A 24476-nucleotide genomic window follows, 5' to 3' on the forward strand; every position below is an offset into this window, starting at 1 on the left:
CACAGAAGTTAGATGCAGCTCCACAGTTCCCTGCAATGCAAACTTCTTTTTGAGGATATGTTTGTACTCATTCCAAATGGTTCTAATTTTTTCTAATTACACTCCAAGGTACTAATAAAGTCTCTCTTAACATCTAGTTACATTTTTTTTTGCAAAGATGCAAATATGAAACAGAGGTCATGTGGATATCATGTTTACTGTTATATACATAGAAAATATGGTGAGTTATGTGATTTTGGTATATATAGGTTGGAACTGAAATTGTCTTATCCAGTCAAATCAGATTTAAGACTGAGAACAAAGATTGTCCCTCACTGCAAATAGAAACAATATAACAAATTCTTCTTATCATGCCTTTCTTCAATTTTCTATTTAAAGAAATTTCTGAAAATACATGAATTATGCAGCTTATCTCTCCGATGAAAAAGAATTTTCTTCTTAGATTGGATGGCTGCATATTTATTAATAGCTATAAAATTTTCCACGTTCTTTTGTTTCAAATGGAATGCTGACTAAAATCTGAAGGATCCATTCCAGCAATGATAACAGTAATGGATGAATAATTATAAAAGCTATATGGAACTGAAAGGCATTTTAATTTGTCATTACTTCCGTGTGTTCAGAAAGAATCCAAATAATTATGCTGACTATAAAAAGGAAATCAATGATATTTTCACTCATTTTGAGATCAAGTTCTTAATAGACCACTTTTACTCTAAGTTAAACTGGTTTTGTCTAACGATTTAATCATGACTGAAGACATCTCAGCTGAGGATAGGTTTGGTCTTTTTACTATGACACAGAGGTACTGTGCTTCAAGCTCATTTTAATTTGAAAAGTGTTCGTCTTTGCAGTTTATAAAAATGAAATTATACTTGTTTGCTCAGTGTGAACTTCCAACCTTTATGTCATATTAATTCATGAAGATGAGAATGACTGTAGAATTTCCTTAGGTCATGACCGGATGGTGGGGGAAACTGAATGTGAGATCTTTAAAACAGAATATTTTTTTCTTTATATCAACTATTAAAAAGTGGCCATGGTTACCAGAATCCTTCTAAGGCAAATTTTCAAAGCCATTTTTTTTAAATGCATGTAGTCTTCATTTTATTTTGGTTTGCATTCTACCAACAACATTCAAATTCTTATTCAGATCCTAGAATATTCTATGACAGCACTTTTCTTAGAAAATGAGATTTCAAGATATGCTGTGTGTTTCTAGGTGAGTGATAGACTTCTCCTTTGTAGCTTTTGAACTTTCATTTATCAGATTGCTATTAAGGTATTTGGATATTAGTGATAGGGACAGGAAAATCTATGAAAGGATCCTAACCCACTCCAGTACTTACTTCACACTCCTCCCTAAAATATGGCCTTAGGGCTCAAAGTCAGCTACTAGAGGACACTATTTTGACAGCCTTGTTTTAGCCAGAACACATCAATAGCATGAGGGAAATCCCCTGCACTTCAATGTCAAACAAAGCTCTGTTGCCTCCTGGTTTTGATTTTATTTTTCAGGGTTCAGATTCTATCCTTAACAGCCATATGATTGTATGCCATTAACTTAGCTAATTTAAGCCTTAGTCTTCTCGCCTTTAAAAAGAGGAAGTGGCACACACCTGAAAGGTAGTTGTGGGGTTTAAGTTATGTAGAATAAATATGAAATGACTGACACATAGTAGGCATGCAATAAATGATAGCATCTTTTATTAGTTATCAATGATCAATTCTTTTGAGAAAAAATGCCAGAAACACATTTTCCCTAGTAACCTAACAGAAAAGTCTGAATAAATGGAGAATGAAGCCTATGTTAATTTGAAATGTAAGTGCTAACAATATTGTTTTCTCCCCTCAACAAGAGGATTCTGTATTTAGTTAGACCTGAAAGTTAAAGATGGATATATGCAGCATGCCCTAAGTTAAAATGAATTTATTATTTTTATGTTAAGAACATTGGGAATGAACTTAGCATCTGGATTGGCCATGTAGAGGAATAAATTTTCTTCTACATACATGGAGATAGCTTTGGTAATTGAGTTATTATATGCACAGGTAATTTAGCATATAAAAATTCACCATATAAATTCAGCTCTATTGATATTTGATGGTTGAAATAATGTGGATGTGGGGGCGGATGGAGGCAGACAGAGAGAAGAGAGGGATATTGGAATATATAATATGAAAGAAGGTAAGACTGTGTTCCTTTCTGTCTTATAGCCTGAAGAATAAGTAGTGAAAACATCAATCAAGAGATTTTAAAAATGCCAGCATTTCTCTGCTGTGGAGAATCGCTTATCAACCATTAGAGGAGGATACCTTCTTGAACAATGAACATTTCTTACGAGGATTCACAGAATAACATAAGACTAATCTTGATTTTTGGGAAGTGAATGAGATTTCTTCCCCCCCCCCCCTTTTTTTTTTTTTTTTTTGTTGTTGTTTTTAGTTTTGTGGTAAGTCAAGATATTTGGACGGATTTTTAAAAAAATTATTTCCTGATAACATTTAGCATCTAAATTATAATCCTATAGAAAATAGTTGAAGTATTATTCAGACTTACAAAGAGTGAAAAAAAGTTTAATTTTCAATTTATTCTAGATTTCCTCAGAGTATATTCTATGAAATCCTTGATGATCGTGATGTAAATCACTTCTATCCAGAAATAAATGTTCTTTTGTCATCATGTTGAACATAATCGGTGACAACATGCACAAACCTGAACAAATCATTATTAGTAAAAAATATATAATGGACAAATACCAGTCCTTCACCTTCAAACATATGAGCCAGGCTTGACATCTAAACGAGAGCAAAGAGGATGAATAAAGGAAGAATCTTTATCCTTTTCTTCTGATCACTCCAAGGACAGTTTCTCAAGGTGAAGCCAAGTCCTCTGCAAGCTGCCAAATAGTAGCTTAGGAAAAGAATTAGTTTGCTTGCATGATGATCCTCTTAGGCAAAAATGACTTCACAGCAGTTGACCTTGGTAAAATCTTTTCCTAAAGGCATCCAAAAGAATCATAAACCCCAGAAAGCGATGAAAACTGGAATTTCTTATGAAACTGTCCTGAATGGTGGGCATTAATTTGGGGTACTGATGATTTGGAATGAAGTGAAGGAATCCTTGGGTAAGGCAAAGTACCCTATTTCTTCTGTTTCTCATTGAAGCCCTGTTGCTGAGCCAAGAGTCCATCACTTTGGGAAGAACACCACTGGATTGAATGATGCACTGGAAAAATCGTCCCTCTGTGAGGGGGAATGTCTCTGGTGCAAATCATTAAGTTCTTTCTCCAGGTTTCATTCTCCATGGTGACCAGAAGTGGTGTCTTGCAGGCTGACTACAAGCCAGGACATTGAGTTTCTGTTCAGGATGCTGTCCTGCTCCAGCTGGAATCTGGCCAGGGCTGCCCTTTGCACCTTGTGACCACAGGCAGTTGATCTCCAGGTGGACCTCCTTTGTTTTCTGCGGAGAGCTGAGGTGGTTATAACTCAGTGAGCAATAAATGAAATGACACGGAAATGCACAGTGTTGTTATTAGCGTGCCTGTTTTCCTGCTTTTGGAATTTGGCACTATTCCCTTGAGGAGGGTCCACTCAGGAGGGACCAGGGCTGCCCATTTCTGGGTCTGCAGAGAGAAGCAGCCCCACCAGCCACGTGCTGCCCTGTGGGAAGGAAGGAGGGTTTGATGGGAGGATATCTATTTTGCTGTTTTGGAAAGAAGCACACAAAACAGAGGTATAGACCTCGAGTGATGGCTTTTCTTTGAATGTGTAAAATAAAGCTTTATTTGTCAATTCTGCTGTAAAATAAGCATTGTCTGAGTTAAAAAAAAAAAAAAATCTTTGTTTCTGTTTGTGTTTAGTGACTGAGCTCATGCCCGAAGTGTGTTTATTTTTCTAATAACCTAATATAGAAAAGCCTACGAACATAGATTTCTTTTACTTTACAGAGAAGCTATGCCAAACCCTTTATAGATAAGCTTTCAGCTATAATAATCAGATTCTTTCAGAGTTGCTCATCTAAATACCATTGCTTTTTGGCAACCTGCCAAGTGAAAGTTGAAAACCCTGCCAGAAGTTTTGTCTGTTTGATTGTTTTCTAGTTTCTTTCTTCCTTTTTCCTCATGCAGATTAGGGAAATTATTTTTCCAGTGTACCATGTATATTCAGCTTTATGCAGGAAGGGCTCATACGTGTTTGTATTTTGGGAGTTCTTGAATAGAAACATCTCTACTTGGGAAGCTACCTGTTTCTTGTTCTTTGTTTGCTTTGGTGTGGCTACATGTGTTCAATTAAGTCATATCTCACTTTCCAATTTTATTACGAGTGGAGTGGAATGGGATGTCAGGTAAATGTTTCCAAATGACCAATTAATTCTGATGGAGAGGAAAGAAACCCATACAAACCTGGATGTGCCCCTGTCTTGTGGTCCCATCTGCCCTGGAGCTTCTCTGATAGACACCTGATTATAACAGATGAGAACTTGAGTCAACAGTGATTTTCTGTAAAATCTGAATCCAGTGAACTTAACAAGAAACTCATCTAATTAGAAAAAAGAAAATAAATTATCAATAACTGGAGTATTTTTTTTTAATTCCAGAGTCCTTGGAGTAATGTTAACTAAACTAACCAAGTAGTCCTGCTATAAGAGAATATGATTCAAAATTATAACACATGCAAACCTAATGGACTCCTTATATTAGAAAGAAATAATTATATTTTAAAGGACAGTTGTTATTGAAATAGTCCATCTTCTTTTGTGTGTGTGTGTGTGTGTGTGTGTGTGTATGTGTGTGTGTGTTGTTTGTTTCTTTTGGTGGTCCTGGGGATGGAACCCAGGGCCATGGCATGCTAGGCAAATGTTCTACCACTGAGCTACATGCTCAGCCCATCTCTCAGAGATAAATCATTCTTTACAGTTCTAGTCATGCAATTCAAATTCACTTTACAAAAAGGTCTTCCTCTTCAGTGCAGAGAAAAGGCTTCAGGCTAGCACCTGTGCCAGTGGCCACAAATGCCATGGTAGTGAAATCCAAATTAATGAGCTTTCTTTATATACAGTCTCCACAGCCCAGTGAACTAATAAATATGGTCATAAAGCAATCTGCTAAGTAGTGAGGACTACAGTGATTCCTTCTGCTGATAAAAGTAGTCATAAAACTCTCGTCCGCTGTTGCTGGACTACAAAGACCAATAGAATTTGTTTTTCATTGGCCTCTTAGATGACATACAAACATAAATTTGAATGCCAAGAATTTTCTACTGGAGTCAGTTTATTAGTCCAACTTGGCCAAAAGACAAAAAATATGGAATACATGCAAAATGTGAATGCTCTTATAGGGAAATTTGAGTTCTCTGGTGGTGATGGTGTGGGGGGTAGGAGTATTCACATTTCTTGCAGATTTGATTTTTTTGAGTGAGGTGTTTCTGACAGGTTCCTCAATATTAGAACCCCAAATAAAAAAAAAGTAACCTTTCTAAACTGTCAGGGAATAAATGTATACTCTCAATATTCCATCTAAACTAAATATCTATTGTTCGTTTGATCAACTTATCCAAAGAATTGATTGTTTTTCTTTTGTGACCAGAATAAGAAGGGTCTGATCAATATTTTATTGTGGGGACAGATTTTTTTTTCCTTTTTCTGGTTCTTAATTAATGTGTTCATACTAAAGGCATGCTAAACTACCTCATAGGTTTATTGTGTGGATTAGCTAATTAATAATAAAAAACAAATGCTTCAAATGTAAATCTCTATGTAAATGCTGCCTTAATTTGTTTCCAGTGTGAGATATGCTGTCAAATCAACTGTCTGAATATTTTATTGTCATATTCATGTTTATACATTTGGCTTGGAATTTAATATACAAAAACAAAATGAAATCCTAGATTTCCAGCATAGACTGAGGGCATCAAACCCAAGACTGTCTAATACAAAACTAGTGAAACAAAAAACACCAAGCGCACTATCAAATGTGTTAAAATTCTCAACAGGGGAGAGTCAGCATTGGTTTTAGAGTAGACAGAATAATTCTATATTATAATTGTTAAAGATCCAAGTTTGCCAGTGATTTATATTAAAAAATCAAGTGGGTTTAAGGTTGTGCCTATAATACTGTAACCCTTACTTCCTTCACATGCTAAATAAAAGATTAGGGGAAGACATGACAGTACATATTTCTGAATACCTGCAAGAGAAACTATAACAAGTGAAAATCTGCCCATGATTGTGTCATCCAGAGAAACTACTATTTAAAAAAAAAAAAATTAAGGGTATAGCCTAAGGAGAAAGAAATGGAATTAATATCTAACAGTTACTTAGTAGCATTATCTAAAGGCTGTGTGGTAACTAGTTAAAAAATAATTTTACTGCTGGCTCTACTTTACTGCAATTTCACCCTGTATGATTAATTATTCCTTAATCATTATTATGAGTAGCAGTTTTATTTGCTAATTTCAAATGCCTCAACTCAATTAGTAATTCATTCTGACCTTTAAAAACCACATTCTATAATCTTCAAATTATGAGTGAAGGGAAAAAATCTAATTTTACTTCCACCAACCCTCCAACTACCATTAGCAGGTTACATTGCTTCTGAAGAACAGTTCAACTACTGTCATGTGCCAGACTTCTAAGTTAGCAGGGTTTGTTTCAAGTCGAGTTCAAGTTCCCGTGGGGTTACAAGGGTCAGAAAGGGCTAAGGATGATTCCACTTTAGAGAGCTGAGGTTAATGTACAATGTAGCACATTTGGCCGATATGTTTTATTTATTTATTTATGTTTACTTAAGGAAAAGGTGAAATCACAACATGCAATTAATGAATTCCCTTATTGCTTGCAACTCTCTTTTGAGATTTCTCTACAAATTTCTACTTTAGTTGTTGATCTTCAAGTAATTAAATGCAATTTAAGGCTTCTTCTGGGTTGCCAGGTCAAGGGCCAAAGATTCTATTTTGAGATCAATCTTTTAATGTGTATTCCCTTATTTCTTGAAATTAATTTCATTCTTGGGTGAACTGTTAACCAGGAATTAGTGTTAATGATTTTATTGTTGATTGTCCAAAGAGTTGCCATGTCCAAAGAGTCAATCCTGCCACCCATGAATCCATTATTCTGGCTGTGAATATTCTCCAAAAACTAATAATGGGAGGATGTGGTTAGCTTCCCTGATATTAGTTCCAAAGAAATTATTAATACTACATGTGTATTAGCAATGTAATAGGAATAGTTTTCTACTTTGTCAAAAACATAATCTCTTTGTCTGGGATTTGAGAATGATAGAATGAAGGATGGTCATTTTACAAGGAAGGCAGTCTACATCAATATGGAGTCTTCCTGGATAAAAGCTGCCAGCACCCTAGGGACAGCATACCCTGAAGAGAAAAGATAGACCCTATCTCCCAGGCATCCATGGTGGTTGGCATTAGGTGCATCAATAATGGATTGCTTTTCCTCATTCTAAAGAATTAATTCTTCTCTTTACTTATTAGCTCTACTTTCTAGTTGATCGACCTTAAGAACTACATTTTCAGAAGTTTGTGATCTTTTGTCCTTTTGACCTTTTTCCTAACCTCTTTTGTTTAACTGCAGTAAGCTGGTATTTAAAAAAAAAAAAAAAAAGTAACTGGTGACAGGAAAATAAATTCAAAATTTGAAGAATATGTGCTATTTTAGAGATATTTTTTAAAAGCCAAGAAATTTCCCTTTTGATTATTTTTAAAATATTTATTCTGTACTATCTTCTACTTTGCCAATTAATTTAAAGCCAATTACAAGCCCATCTCCTACCTCTTAACATTTCTCAGTGTCCTTTAGGTATAGAGAGTTTAATTGTAATGAAAGTTAATCAAGTATCCTTACAAGCTATCCATGGGGGTCTGTGATCAAATGATGTCCCATTTGATGGGACTTTCATCAACCATTTGCTTCCTTGATATGTCCAGGTAAAAGTGAACTGAATAATTGAGGTTTTTTTTTTTTTTTTTTCCCCTTGACACTCACTGCTTGGCTTCCCATATGTATGATGAATCTGTGTGAACTTGGCCTCAGGTCTTGCCCATGTTTATATAGCAACACGTTTTAGTTGCTTTAGGACCTCTTCTCTGTCTATATGGTGCAAGAAAGAGTATAGTCCCTACTTTTATGACATTTCTGATATTATCTGACTTATTGTTGGAATTTAAAGGGAACAAATTATTTTTCCTCTGCAGTTATCTTCTTTAGCTAAAGTTCATCTGAGGATAAGGATGGGAGTAAGATCGAAACATAAACAAAACCGAAAACAATTTCTCTTTTGGCTAACTCCAGTAACACAAATCATCATAATAAAGGGATTGTATATGTTTATCATATGTGTACATATAAGTTTGGCAATTACTTATTGAATACAAAGTTCCTGACAAAACTATACTTTTGTGGAAATGAGTCAGAAAATCCTGATTTTAAAATATGATTCTGCCACTTATTTTTGTTTTGATCTTGTGCAAAGTTATAATTTTTCTGAACTTTGGTTACTCAGTATTTAAAGTGAAGCTCATCCAGTTTCTTCTTATACAGCAATATTCAAGAAACTCTGGGTATTCCTTCTTCTTCCCTCTTCTCAGCTAATCATTGTTTAATGTAGCAGAGTAGTCCAATGGAGACCTGGAACAGACTTTAAAACCATCGTGTCTGTATTCCCCATTTTGATCATTCTCATTTTTAAAAATATGTGATGAAATAGTCTTAAATGGGAGAGGGTAACTGATAGTATAATAACTATAGGGAGTAGATTTTTTGAAGAGCAGAAACCAGAGCATTCCAGGTGCTGTCCCTGTGACCCCCAACCCTACCAGGCTCATGTATCCCTGCTAGAACCCCTTCGTCTTCTTGAACTTCATGCTGCTCTCTGTCAGTTGGGCTTTTAATCAGAACAAGAATTCCACATTTACATATGGCTGAAGGACTGCCATTCTGTTATCAGGTCTTGGAGTGGATAGTTAGGAGACTCATGATCAGTTTTACTCTAGCACAAAAGGATTGGACGTGCAGTTCCTCCATGTGTTCTCACACGTGGAGCAGAGTGCAGCATATGTGTTCATATAATATTTGTATAGAGTGTATATGCATATAAATACAAAATCTATTACAGCATGACCTTTTATTTTTATACTTTTTTGTGTTCTTTGTAAGGTGCAAAATGAATAGCACAGCTGTGGATTATTCCCCTTTGTTCCTTAGTCTTATGATAGGAGCCATTTAACTGAAAAAATGAAGCTGAATTTATGACTGCCAGTCTGTTTGAGTAGTAATAAATGTCAGATAGACATTGCTGAGTCATAAACATGGTGAGTTTGAGACTAACCCACTCCATAAATCAGCTAACTACACATGAGCCCCCTATTCCCGAAAGTTGGCTCACTACAAATAGGCATGAAGCTCTAAGACCCCAGCTTGCCAAACATGTCTGCCCCTTGACACTTTATTGTCCTCAATTAACATTCTCTATGTTTTTGGTCAGAAATATACCTTATAATTAAAAGAATTCTCTACATTATAGATGCCAGAGAAGCTGGCATGGGGTTGGTGGTAGCCAGGGTCCTCACCACAGAGGACGGACACTGAAGCCCTGTGAGATTGAAGCGACTTATTTCTGTTCAGTCTTGTTGGGGGCACAACAGGTTCAGGAGGTCCTAAGCCAAGGACAGCCTGGGGAAGGAGTAAGAAGTTACTGTTGTGCTTCCATCTACAGCCTGGTGTACCTGAGCTATTCAGATGGATAGATATTCAAATACCTGACTGTAGTCTCTCCCTGTACACCCCTCAACATGATTCCCATAGACAGACTGCTCTTCCCTGAGCTCTGCTTCTTGATCCTCATTCCTGGGACCCAGAATCTAAATGGAAGTCATCTTTATTTCCCCAGCTCCCTCAGTGTTGATGGCTTGCCCTACTGATTTCTTTCCTTCAGAGAGTGGGTCCTGGTCTCCTGGTCTCTGTGCCAGCAGTACTTATCTTCTAACGTTTTCCTGCTGAGGGTTTTCTTATCATCTGTGAAACATGGGACTTTGATAATCCAATAGGTGGAGCAGAAAAAAGGAGGCATGCCTGTATATGTCCTGTACACCATTAAAATAATTCAGTTTCAATACTTCAAAAATCTGAGGAGATTAATCATTCACAGTAATACTTGTGAACGCAATTTGAAATTCAGTTTATGAACGAGGTTCAAAGTGTAGTAACAAGAAGGGAGTAGAAATTTAAGAGAATGGAGGTTTATAGCAATGTTCTGGCAGTAGAGGAAATTCAACTTTTATAAAGCAAGTAACCTTTCTTCAGGTCCTATTTTTATGGGTAAAGAGGGGCAAGAAAGGGATAGAGTCAATGGTCCCAGTTACTATATAAAATTTGAAGTCAATAGAATATTAAAGAAAGTGACCTTGCATTTTTACCATCACACACTGTAATGAAGTAGTATCTTCTACTTTAAGATTACTTCAGTGTTCAGGACTATGAATTAAAGCAACTCAGAAGAATGAATAAGATCAGATCTCATGAGGGTAACACAATACCACCTGCATCATTAAGTAGTGTTTGCAATGACTTCGCCCAGAATATTACTCTATCATAAACTCCCTAAGGCATCCAGAGAGTTTCCAATAATCCAGAGTTTCTATTGCCCATGTCCTCAGCTGCAATGGCATGATGTTCTTTTGGTGTCATCTCCACTCACCTTTCATATTATATGTACTTTGACTCATTCTACTCTTCATTTTTGTGACTATACAATTGTCTAATAGGTCTCTGGTTTAAAGTGACATGACAAAGGTAACTTAATTTTATTACTAAATATGTCAAACCATAAAAACAAAGCAAGAGCATCAAATCTGAGATCAAATCAAAGTATGACTCAAGGGCAGCAGAAGAGAAGCTCTCATCTCAGCTAGGTGATAGATTGTATTCTGCAGACCAGGTGTCATCACAAACACAGATGTGTATCTGTCATCAACCCTTAACAAGACTCCTCCTGTTACCGTCTGCCTCCGTGTGTGCTGCCCAAACAATGCTCTGCTTCTACCTACTAGCCCCTGAGCCAGAAAGAAATAGCACCTGCCAGAGTCCTTACAGAAGAAATGAGGCAGCATTGTTTAGCCTGTGTGCAGGCATGCCTGAAAGTGTCTGTATGAGGAACAGAAGAGGCTGGGGTGGCCAGTTCTGACATCAGAAGCCAAAGGTGAGAGTAGGGCAAAGAGAACATCAGCCTTTTCTATCCTGGGGCACAGAGCCTGCAGGGCTTGTACACCCTCCAATCGATCAATTCGAATCAGACTCACTACTGAGAGACGTGAAATCGCTGTCTGCTGTGGTGGAGGACGCCCACTTGGTGCTGAATAGCACAAAGGGAACAACGGAGATAAGGCTTTGGAACACGGCATACTGCAGAAAAGAATTGCCTGGGTAATAACACCAACCCCACGTCGGATAAATGCTCACTGCAGGGAAAAATCCTCTCTTGTGTAATAATGGTTGTTAGGATGGAGAATGTAAATAACGAGGAGAGTTTAAATTGAATATTTGACAACACTGAAATCCTGTGAGCGTGCATTGAATTTTTATGTTAAAAACAGCTTTATTTAAATAGAAGGCCTGCAAAGACTTAAAAAAAATAAATAAACCTTTGTATCACTTAGTAGGGGAATTATTTCCTCTGTTCCTCACAGTTGGACATGACAGATACTGTCTTCTCCATGGGGAAAAGAGTCCCTTGGGAGAGGATGTTTTAGGAGATTACTTAAGCCAATTTGCTTCTAAAATGACAAGATTGGCAAACTGCCCATTATCACATTGGCATATCAAGCGATAATAATGTTCCCTAGGAATATTAAGGCACTATATTAGTTCTACTTCCTGGGCAAGGGAGAGTAGGCAAGGAGGAAAGAACTGGATTCTGTAAAATGGCTTTGGCTGTATAAATGCTCTCCAGAGTTGAGGAAGAGGGTAGGAGACAAGATAGATGGGAAAGTAGAATTCATGGCTTCAAGAAAAGGACGAAGTATGAGCTTTCAGAAACTTCTTTAGCAACTTGATACTAATCTACTGAGGATAAGTTAAAGACTGAAATTTCTCATGTGACCCAGTCTGGGGACAGTATGCATGATCCTCCAATGTCTATAAAGAGTTCAGACACCAGAATTCTAGTTTTAGTTATATCACTTACTCTGAGGCTCTGGAAAAGTCTCTGAGCCTCACTTTTCCTATCTAGAAAGTCTAGGAATAGTGTGAGATGATGTATAAGGTCTAGCCTTTCTTCTTACCTGGTCTACAGAAGAATTTGATGAAAAAAAAAAAAAAAAATCAGACTGAGCCCCACCCTCTTTGAGGAGAATAACTCAGTCCAGTGGATTATAACTTTCTCACGTGTACATGCTTTTTCAGAACAGGGTCTTTTAAAAAAGGAGGTGTAGAGGGAACCTGCTGGCTACTGGCCTTGTTGATCTGCAGTGGAAACCGATCATCAAGCAGCCTTGGGATTATGAGACTTGCCACATCTTGAGTATTTGCCAGGTGAGAAACCCATGCACTTCAACATCAGGGACATGGAAGCAGCTCTGTCTGGCCAGACACAAAGGAGGCTGACCAAACTGCAAGGGCTCACCACAGCAAGAATTGCATGAAGGGCCACTGAACCATTTTGAAATGACCGTGCAAACTCAGATTTGATTCAAAAAAGGGTTCCTATCCAGTGGGACATGTTCTGGACATAGATATATGAAAAAGACCAAGTGGCAAGTTAAACGTTGCCAGTAAAAGGCTGGGAAGAGAGGGACTAGAATCTGGCTATCTAAGTAAAACACATATGGTGAGTTGGTCAGGATAATAGATGAGTTATCTTGGGCTTAACACAGCACTTCAGTTGGTACCTGAGGGAGAGCAGCAGAAAGGGACCAAGACTGTGTGAATGTGGAGCATGAAGCAGGGACTGGATGTCTACAAAGTGCTGATGCAAGACTGAGCAGGTGCTGAGCAAGGTTGAGAGCTAAGAGAGGACACCGATGCAGAGACGATGCAGATTTGGAAGTCAGAGAACAGAATGGAGAACTTGACCTCATTGAAGTCTTCAAGAGGTTAAGCCATGTGGACACACCAAGTACCACAGAGAATAGGGACTCAGAGTAGAACCAGTTCCCTAAAAAGATTGTGCCAAGTGATGCTGCTCAAACTTTATTTCAGGTTTCTCCACATGTTTCAAAGAGTTTTTGTCCCGGGGACTTAGAGGAACTCTACCAATGACTATCAAGATGGGATGAATGGCAGATTTTTGCTCTATTCTGTTATTACCAGAGGGGAGAGGTTAACTGAAAGGTGGGGATTATATAGGGATCATAGAGACTGCCTCAGTGGGCATCAAGCTGCCAATGAGCAAAGACCTGACAAAGGATTCCCTTAGGAAATTAGGGAAACAGACAGGAGCCAAGAGGGACCGGTGGGTAGAGGCCAGCTGACCATGTTAACTTAGGCTCTTTGTCAGCTCTCAATGACAAAAGATGGATCTATTTTTGTGGTCTCTTTTCAGTGTATTACAGGAGCTAAAAATACAGTACCAAAACCCATCCTTACAGGTTAAAGAAAAAGCTGTGTTTGTCATAAGCATAAAGTTCTAATTAGAAACCTATTTGCTAATCACATAATTGGCATTTGAATTTATGTATGCAGAAAAAATTGTAACCTCTTATTGTGCCGAGGGACAAATAGAACTGTGTAAGAGTAATGTGAAGCTCTCGAACACATAAATGAAGGGCTGTCTATTTGATTAAAGGCCTGCTTTTCACCAAAAATAACTTGTCATGTCAATTTCTTCTGGTAGTTTGTGAAATATTCCTAGGCCAATTCAAGTATTTTAAGGTTTTAACCAGTTTTGCAATATCTACCTTTTTCCTTCTGGAAAACTACTACCCCCCACCCACCAAGTCTGAGGAAATACATGAGATCAAATTACTCTATGGGGTGGAACAATGAATTAGTTCTTCACACATTTGAGAAAGCTATAGATCATACATGTAGTCTTTCATTGAGGAAAGTCTTTTAAACATAGTTAACTTTTATAAAATAAAATTAGACCTCATTTTTTAATTTTTATTTTTTTAATTATTTATTTTTTAATTTTTTACAGACTGCATTTTGATTCATTGTACACAAAAGGGGTACATCATTTCATTTCTATGGTTGTACACCACGTATATTCATACCATTCATGTAATCATACATGTACATAGGGTAAAGATGTCTGTCTCATTCCACCATTTTTCATACCCACCCTCTCATTTCCTTTTACATAATCCAAAGTTCCTCTATTCTTCTCTCACTCCCCCCCACCCCCCACCCCCATTATATATCATTCTCCACTTAATCAGGGAAAACATTTGACCTTTGGTTTTTTGGGATTGGCTTATTTTACTTAGCATGATATTCTCCAATTCCATTCATTTATTTCCAAATGCCATAATATTCTTCTTTATGGCTGAATAATATTCCATTGTGTATATATACCACAGATTCTTTATCCATTCATCTGTTGAAGGGCATCTAGGTTGGTTCCACAGTCTAGTTGTTGTGAACTGAGATGCTATAAACATTGATGTGGCTGCATTACTATAGCATGCTGATTTTAAGTCCTTTGGGTATAAACCAAAGAATGAGATAACTGGGTCAAATGGTGGGTCCATCCCAAGTTTTCTGAGGATTCTCCACTCTGCTTTCCAGAGTGGCTACACCAATTTGCAACTCCATCAGCAATGTAAAAGTGTGCCTTTTTCCCCACATCTACACCAATATCTATTATTGTTTGTATTCTTGATAATAGCCATTCTAATTGGAGTAAGATGAAATCTTAGAGTTGTTTTAATTTGCATTTCTCTAATTACTAGAAATGTTGAACACTTTTTCATATATTTATTAATCACCTGTATGTCTTCTTCTGTAGAGTGTCAGACCTCATTAATTCTCCCCTAAAATGACTTCTATGAGAGGATGAAGGCAGAAGACTGTTTTTATCCATTCAATTGTTATTGGGATAAGGGTGTTGGAAACATGAGGTCATGGTGTATGCAATACTGATGACGGATGATGAAAAGGAATAAACCAAGTCAGAACTAACATGTGTCTATTGAATTTGGACAGTCTCTTAAAAATCTATCAGGGAGCTGGGCACAGTGGCACACACCTACAATCCCAGTGGCTGGGTAAACTGAGGCAGGAGGATCACAGTCTCAAAGCCAGCCTCAGCAACTTAGCGAGACCATAAGCAACTTAGTGAGACTCTGATTCAAAATTTAAAAAAAAAATTTTAAAGAAGATTGGGTGCATGGCTCAGTCACTGAGCACTTCTAGGTTCAGTAAAAAGAAAAAAATAATCAAAACACAGAAAGATTAGACACTTCAGTTAGATAACCTAACATTCTGCAGCATGCTCTTCTAAGGACAGGACCTACTTCCTTTTGATTCTAATGTTCTTGGTGTATATTGTTCTACAGATGAATAAAATGAGGCAAAGAAAGGCTAGATAATTTTCCCCAAATTCCAGTCAACCAGCAACAGAATTAGGGTCAGAATCTGGGCTGTGAGATCATTCTGTAAATAAGGTACTTGATGCTTCCTAAAGAAATTGGGAAGGCAAAAGTCTGGAACCACAGCTTCAGTCCCTCTTTGCTCCAGTCAGACCCTGAGAATGCTTTAAGTGTCCCAAAGGTTTGAGGCTTGGGAATCAAGAGAAACCAGAAGAATATACAGGGTTCCAAATTGTAATCGCCAACCTAGTACAGCTTAGTGTGTAGCCTAACACAAAGATCACCCTTTATAGGTTTGCTATCTGTGAAGACTTCTCCTTGCTTACCTATATGTGATACCCAAAATTTTTCTAAAGTAGAGTAGTTGGTATACACCCTAAATATACTGACAATTACAGAAGTATGTCAGGGGAACTATTCAGTTCACACTGGCCTGAAGCGGGTCCTGCGGTGGGCCTCCAGGGTATTGCTTCTGAAGCACTTCACCATTTACACTGAACTCTCCCATGCCTCCTCCTGACTCTGGGGTTAACTCCATTTGGTCCATCACTTCTTCACATATTTCCTGATTATTGCTGCTGTACTGTATGTTTTGCAAAGTGCCCAATTTTCTCTGTCCTCCAGAATCACTGCAATAGTCTAATAGATCATTTCAATGGGCACCTGCAGTATTAGTCATGTAATAAAAAATCTAGTTTTAATTTTTCATGAATTATCTTGACTTCATTTTCCATCCTAATCAAATAGCTTTTGCAGGTGCTTTCAGTGACCTCTTCTGGTGCTCATTGGGCCTGTTGAACTTCATGATATTTATAAAATGCTTCAATACAAAGTCCATACTTAACCTAACCAACCAATTGAACAAGGATAATGACTAGGTTAAATTATATGAAAATAAAACCACATCTTTTGGTGGCAACCATAATTGATACTTCTGCTCTGACATCCTGCTTATTATTCTGAATATTATTTTAGTTAGTAATCAAAAAAGCTCTAAGAGCTGAGTTGTAACAAGTAAAACATTGTTGTTAAGCTCTTCCTCAGCTATTCAGAGCGTGCAAAGCTGTCCCAAATAGTCCTGTCTGGGGCCAGGGTCCTACCAGCTGGTAGCCATATATTCAGAGTACTTTCAGTCCTTAACCTATTTGAGTGCCCTCGGCAATTTTTCTGATGAGCCAAAACTGGACCAAGAGAGTAGGAGACTGGAATAATGATTTCCTTCCAGTTCTCCCCCTTCACCAACTAAACAGTCTTCCTCTAGGCACATGCTGAGACCTAACTTCCTGCCACCCATCCATCAATTATGTCAGGGACCTCTTGGGCATCCCAAAAATCTCTGTTACTGTTGCTACCACAACAGAATCTGGAGGAAGGAAGGGATTTCTCTCCACCAGTTCTGTGAATGAAGGCTGCTTTTGATTTTATTCCTGCCAATTCTTTTGTTTTGGACAGAATTCAAAGACTGACAAGGGTTTTAGCCATTTTTTTCCTCATCTGTCATTTGCACGTCCAAAGCTTCACCTTCACATTGTCATCTATGATTGAATGCTTGATTTCTTCACCTGCGATTTAGGAATGATATTACCTTAAAATACAATTATACAATTGTGAGGATTTCCTAAGGCAGTGTCTGTAAAAAAAAAAAAAAGTGCTTACTACTATTTTCTTAATTTTCTTACTAAAAGTCCTTCAAAACTGTTTGGTGCATAAGTATCACAGTTGTTATATATTTATTATGGGTGATGTTTATAAAACTATGAAATGAACTTCTTTGTCTTGGTTAATACTTCATACCTTATTCTCTACTCTTAAGATTATTCCATTCTTATTTTTAAGAATTTTAATTTGTCTGATTTCTCTTTGTTCATCTTTCCCCTAACTTTTAACTTGCCAAGTCATTTTATTTTGACTGTATCTCTTTTATTCATTTGTTCCTTTTACTTATGACAGTAGAGTCTATTTTGACACATTTGTATAAACATGGAGAACATCTTACTCTAATTAGGAACCCAGTCTTGTTCATGATGTGGAGATTCACTATGTGGTGTATTCATATATGTACATAGAAAAGTCATGTTAGATTCATTCTACTGTCTTTCCTATTCCTGTCCCTTCTCCTTTCCCTTCATTCCCCTTTGTCTAATCCATTGAACTTCTATTATTCCCCTCCCCACTTGTTATGTGTTAGCATCTACATATCAGAGAGGACATTTGACCTTTGGTTGTTTTGAGAATTAGCCTACTTCACTTAGCATGATGGTCTCCAGATCCTTCCATTTACTGGCAAATGTTATAAAGTCATTCTTTTTTATGGCTGAGGAATATTGTATTGTGTATACATACATTTTCTTTACCTATTCATCTGTTAAAGGCAACATAATTTGGTTCCATAGCTTAGCTATTGTGAATTGAGCTACTGTAAATATTCATGTGTCTGTGTCACTATTGTATGTGATTTTAATTCCCTGGGCTATATACTCAAGTGTGGGATAACTGGTTCAAATGATGTTTCCATTCGTAGTTTTTGAGGAATCTCCATACTGCTTTCCAGAGTGGTTGTACTAATTTTCAGTCCCACCAGCAAAGTATGAGTGTACCCTTTTCCCCACATCTTCTCTGATATTTAATGTTATTTGCATTCTTGTTAATTGCCATTCTGACTGGAGCGAGATGAAATCTCATTGTAGTTTTAATTTACATTTCTCTTGTAAGAGCATGTTACTTGGTTTGGTTGTGTGTTATTTTTCTTTTAATCCTCTTTAAGGGTCTTTGTCAAAGACCCTTGGAATCAAACCATTCTATACTATGGCATTTCCAGAATGTTTAGTCTGAGGTCATTTTCCTTTGTGTTTTGTGTGTTTTCTTACATTATATTCTGTTATATGCATCTGTCTTTTCCTCTAAGTAACTTGAATTTTTTTAAATTTATGTCTGTATTTTTAAACTTTTGCCACTTTTCAAAATGTTTTCAATTCAGATCTACAAAAAGGAAAATAGATTTGCCTCGGTTAGACACTATCATATTTAGTGTCAGTTTTGAACATAGATTTCATCCCAAGATACCTCATCACCAATAAAACCCCAGATATCTCTCCCTAGTGTAATGAGCGATTGCCAGAGTAGCAAGATACTTTGTTATGAAGTATGGTAATCTTAACTAATCCACCTGTAGCAACTTTGCTCAGAAAGGAACTGTATAATGAGCAGGCATCTTTGAGTTTTCTGGCCTGACAGACAGATGCAACTATCTATGCACTGTCTTATATGAAATATAACTGACAACAGTTTGTTGATTTGTACACACACTTGCATGAAGAGCATACATTGCCTGCTCATTATACAGTCCCTTTCTGAGCAAAGCTGCTACAGGTACATTATTATTTAAGTAATTTTTAATTGAAATATAATTTAAACATTTTAAAGTTACCTTTAGTTTTTCTAAGAATATATTCAAACTATGTATTTTGTAAAAACACTTTAAAGCACAAGAAATAAGTTGTACTTAATTTCACTTAATGTGAATTTAAGAAATTAGCCTGATTTAGGTCAAAATTATTCTAACCTCTTAGTGCACTCCAAGAATAACCTACTGTGAATCTTGTTCAATTGTATTCTGGGAGCCAATGTAGGGAAGGAATGTAAATCCAATCTCGATTTTTATTAACAGTAGTTTAAACACATAGTTTTTGTTCTTGTTTGCTTTTTCGTGTCACAAGAAGTTGAGAAGTGGGCAGGTCAGGAATAGTACAGATGTTCAAGGGCATTTTCAGGAATCCAAATTCTGGCTGTCTTCCTCTATCTTTAATGTGTTTCTGCCCTGATGTTTAATCTATGGATGCAAAGATCAACAAGTCACAGTTCTTGTTCTCAAAGACAAAGGATGGCCATTGTTTCTTGACACTCCTCCCACAAATAACATTTGGAGGCTCTGTGTACCCTTCTCTGACCCTGGGCTGGTTTTGATTGATAGAAAACATGATATAAAGCTAGTTCTAGGACTAAAAGATTGGCAGTTTCCAGTTCCTTTCTTTGGCAGAGCCCTGGGCTACAAATAAGTTTGATGACTCTGCTGCAGAAACTACAAGGGGACTGAAACTACATGGGGGAAGAGGCAACTGCAGAGCCCTATCTCCCAGCCATCCTCAACAAGGAAGACGTGAGAGCAACTGTCAGACCTTGCTAAACCAAACTAGCCACCAGCTGTATGTCATCATGTAACCCAGTAGATGCAACATGGGGCTAAGGATTCTCTTGGCAAGCCCCGCCTGAATTCTGATCCATTACATTGTGAGGTAAAATAAAATGGCTATTTTAAGCCATTCTTGTAATGATCTGCCACCCAGAAATAGATGGCCAAGAGAGATGCATATATAAAGAGTAACAAAACAATAATGAAAGTGCTGTAGCAGAGAGTAGAGAGTAGTAGAGGGAGAACAGATTTCAGGGGTATCATTGTTATAATACAGACTACTTTCTAACCAACTGGCAATAAACTTAAATCTAAAATATGTATTATATTTTTTTCAGTTTTATTTATTTCTGTAATTATCAGTTCTACCTCTTTAGTGGCAAGTGACAGATACCTTATCAACTCAGCCTAATCAAAGAGAAAGCCTACTGGGCTTCACAACTGAGAAGCAGGAATTCTGAAGTAGAGCCCAGGAGAGGACACTGCACATTCTTCCCACTTTTCTGCTCTCTTCTGCCCTGCTTGCTTCACACAGCAGTCTGTCTTTGTGGGAAGGAGAAGAGAAACTGACTGCGAACAGCCACAGAGGAGGGAGAATTTCTTCCCTACGTTCTATTTCCATAAAGAGCCTTGAACCCTCCTATGGTCTGAGGTTGAAGAAGTAGGAGCTATGAAGAAGTAGGAACTATATGAAGTTGAATGGGGTAGTGCATGGAAAAAGTTTAAAGCAATGCTTAGAGATCATTATTATTTCCAGGAGTTATTTATACCTCAGCTCATAAATTCTGAAGACATTCTAGAAAAGATACTTAAAAATGTACAAAATTCAATGTGGTGCTATGCACTATTACTTGGAAAATGCAGTTTTTTAGGACATATTAAGATTATTAAGTTCCAATAAGTCCACAGCACAGTGTGGACTCTATGCAAGATTAAAATGAAGAGTTTGACCTTAGGAATTTTCTGATCTAGTTTTATCATGGTAGATAAAAGTTTAGCCATTTTAATGGTCATAAAAGATATAAATATGAAAAATGATAGCCTATTTTGGACCAATTTCTGAATATTGTTAAAAATATAGTTTTATGAAGGGTTCATAATGTAATTACCTTGAATGATCCGTGAACGGACGTGCTGGAGAGGCAATCCTGTTCTTATTTTAAGTAGGAAAAAAACAACAATCTTATTGATGGATTGAATATTGAAAAACAAGTCAACATTCTTTCAAACAATTAATCTGTAGTTATTGTAATTAAAATTCAATTTAAAATATCTTTATCATTTCAGCAATGATTCTGTTCTCTACCCCCAGTAAAAGATTGCAGATGAGTGAGGGTTATGACTGAATGTACTCATACCATGCTGGCTATCAAGCTTGGCATTAAGGCAGCTCACAGATGTATTAGCATTTGTTATGCTGTCATATGTCACTCTTTTCCTTTAGGTTTTAGGGAAGTGAGAGGTTTGACTGAAAACTTGGAGTTTTTAACTAATGCTTGAAATGCACAACTTTCATTAAGACCTATTTGTTCTTGGCATCTTGTCACTCAACTTTAATATATTTCACAGTGCATTGGATCTGTCTTTATATTTATAAATATTTTCTCTGATTACATGTGTGATTATTGCTTCTGTTCATCTTCCACTTTGTTTGTATGTCTTTGCCTTTTTTGTACAGTGAAGGGGAGTTTTGAAAACTTGTCCTCCAGTTAACCCCTCTGATTTTCTTTTTTGTACTGTATTGATTCTGTTTGGGGAAACGCATAATGTAGATTGCAGTTTCATGATTGCATTTCAATTGTCTATAATCTTTGCTCATTTCACCTAACAACTTTTTATACCTCTTCCTGATACTCAGCTTCCTATTTATCCATCTCAATTTGTTGTCTCAAAACTGAATCCTTCAACTTTCCTTTTGATAGAGTGTTCCCATTCTTGAGTATTATTGAGAATTTAAGCATCAGCTTTGAAAATATATTTTTGTTTCCTGCACTAGGTGATAAAAGATATCTGTTTGCTGTCTTATGTCTCAAAACATATTCTTGGGTTCAATGCTTATTTTCTTTTTATTGCCACTCTTCTTTAAATGAGACAAAAGCCATTAAGATCTATTAACTCCCCTCAAAAAGACTGGAATTTTCTAGCTCCCCTGTCTTTACCTATTTGAATTTGCCTGTCAGATTTAATACAGAAGGACATGACAAAGTCATGAATTTATTAAACTTACTTTGCTGTAGCTAAATTTCCAGTGCTTAGCATTTACTTGTCTAATATTTATCCTTTAGATCTGCACTGTCCAATAGAACAGCCACTATTCACATGGGGCATAAGTTAATTAAAATTACATAAACTTAAAAATTGGCATCCTCATTTGGCAGTAGTTGAATTTCAAGTGTTCGTTAGCCACTGGCTGCAGACATGGACTATTTCCTTCACGGAAGTAGAAGAATCCCATTTGGAGACCAACAGGGGCAACTTAGCAAAACCCTGTCTCAAAATAAAAAAAAAGAAAGAGTGGAGGATGTAGCTCAGTGGTAGAGTGTACCTGGATTCAATCCCCAGTATTATAAATAAATGTTCTTATAAATGTGTAATAGTTATTCAAGAAAGAACAATAGTAGGCATAGCCTTGTATATCAAAGACATACAGAGTTAAAAACAAAATAGATCTTTTTCCAAAGCCATTGCTCACTCCATTTTGTACGGTGTGGTCTATATCACATGACACAGGAGCCCTAGTTCAGAGGTTTGTTCATGGTTGGAACTTGAGGACTGGTGAGGAGGTCTGAGACGGGGATAAGGTGAAATTAACCAGCCCACTGTCTACTTATGCTTATCCTTCTGGTATTTTGTTAAGAACATCAGGACATAGTCAACATACCATTGTCCTGCAGAGTCTCTGATGCACAGGTTGGGTTGTTTCTGATGCTCATGATAAGTATCTAATATTTTTTCTTTGTAAGTGTTAGGACTGCCTCCTTTTCTGTTTTGCTTCAGTAGAAAGAACTGTAGTCTCTTGTTTGGTGTAAGAAGCATAAAGGACAAAAATTTATATTGGTAAGAAAAAAGTTTAGTACAAGCAGACTTGAACATGAAGGTCTGACAAGGGAAACCTCTCCTTTAACCCCAACCTCAGGAGAGTGCAAACAAATCCTCTTCTCATTATGACTGTTCATCTCAGCTCTTACATCAGGGTCAAGCAAACTTTTTTCTCTAAAAGGGTCAAATAGTAAATCTACTGGTCTTTGTGGTCCATACAGTCTCCTATTCAGTTCTGACTTGGAGCACAAAAAGAGCCATATTTTATATGTAAATCAGTGTGCATGGCTATGCTAAATACAATTTTATTTATGAAGACCGAAATCTGGGTTTCATGTAATTTTCACATATCATTCATTTAATATTATTCTTCTCTTAATATTTTTCAGTCTTTTAAAAATGTCGAAGCCTTTTATAACTTGCAGGTTGAAAACAAAAAAAAGTCATTGGACCAGATTTAGCCCATGAGCTATAGTTGAATGCCACCCCTCTCTTCAATTGTAGACCGCACTATGAATGTTGAGATAATTTCAATGAGACAGAAGGAGCCTCAGGCAAACTATGCAAAGTAGATGTGTCAGTCAGCTTCACGTTAATATAATGAAATACCTGAGCAATTGATTTATAAAGAGGAAAAGTTTGTTTTGATTCACAATTCAGGAGGTACAAGTGGAAGATCAGGAGGCCCCATTGCTTTGGGTTACTGATATATCTTGGTGGGATCATATGGCAGATAAACAGCTTACATCAGCCTCCAGGAAGCAGAGAATGAGATGAAGGTCCCATAATCACATTTGGGGGATGCCCTCAGTGACCTAAGGACCTCCTCTAAGGTAGTTCTAACCATGTCCCAAAGGTCCACCACACTTCCCAATACTGTCACGCTGGGGACAAAGTCTTCACATTTGGGGGACACTACCTGTATTCAAAGCACAGCATTAGATAAAAGTTTTTTTCCCAGACCCTTCCACCTTCCTCTAAAGTGTTCATATGCTCCCTCTGTCCTCTGACTTTCCCCCTTAGTATGGGTTTTCAGGGAACTTATGCAGTCTCTTAGTCTGCTAGGGACCCCCACAATGATACATCCCACACATCTGCCTTTCCTGCCCCAGCCACCCTCACCTTACCACTGCTGAGGGTTTTGTGATCGAGTGGTGGTTACTAGAAATTAGCAAGAAATTAGGCTTTTTTGAATAATTTACACTGTCAGATTTAAGTTTCCATTTGGGTAAACATTGTTTTTAAAATACAAAATGCAATTTTTTGAATTGCTATCCTGAGTTGAAAATAATGAAAGCATTCCCAAATTTTTCTTGCCTACTCCTATCCCTTCCATAGTATCTCTTTTTTTAATAGATACTGGGGATTGAACTGAGGAGCACTTGACCACTGAGCCACATCCCCAGCCCTATTTTGTATTTTATTTAGAGACAGCGTCTCACCGAGTTGCTTAGCACCTGGCTTTTGCTGAGGCTGGCTTTGAACTTGTGGTCCTCCTGCCTCAGCCTCCCAAGCCATTGTTATTACAGGCATATGACTCCGTGCTACGCCTATAGTCTTTTTGATTTATTTTCTCATGAAGCAGTTCAAAAAGAGAGGATTCTATTGCTGACACCAAATTTCAGAAGAGTTACCAACCCCATCCCTGGCACCTCCAGTTTTTGCTCCCATGGTTTTCTAAAATGCCTAGACACATGCCTCTCTG

General features: G+C 37.2%; 1 protein-coding gene across 3 annotated transcripts in view; it reads left to right on the forward strand.

The window, feature by feature from the left end:
- The window catches only part of ZMAT4 (zinc finger matrin-type 4), a 451010-nt gene that overhangs the window by 364574 nt on the left and 61960 nt on the right, over positions 1 to 24476 (forward strand). The window contains exon 7 of one of the 3 annotated variants that reach the window (XM_079142184.1): positions 2218 to 15807. The exons of the other annotated variants lie outside the window; for them this stretch is intronic. Within the exon in view, the coding sequence (XP_078998310.1) occupies positions 2218 to 2233 (16 nt within the window). The 3' untranslated portion in view covers positions 2234 to 15807. Of the gene's footprint in view, positions 1 to 2217; positions 15808 to 24476 lie in introns of those variants that run through there. 3 annotated transcript variants of the gene reach the window in all.

The sequence above is a fragment of the Sciurus vulgaris genome (genome assembly GCF_902686455.1).
Source record: "Sciurus vulgaris genome assembly, chromosome: 5".
Classification (NCBI taxonomy): Eukaryota; Metazoa; Chordata; class Mammalia; order Rodentia; family Sciuridae; genus Sciurus; species Sciurus vulgaris.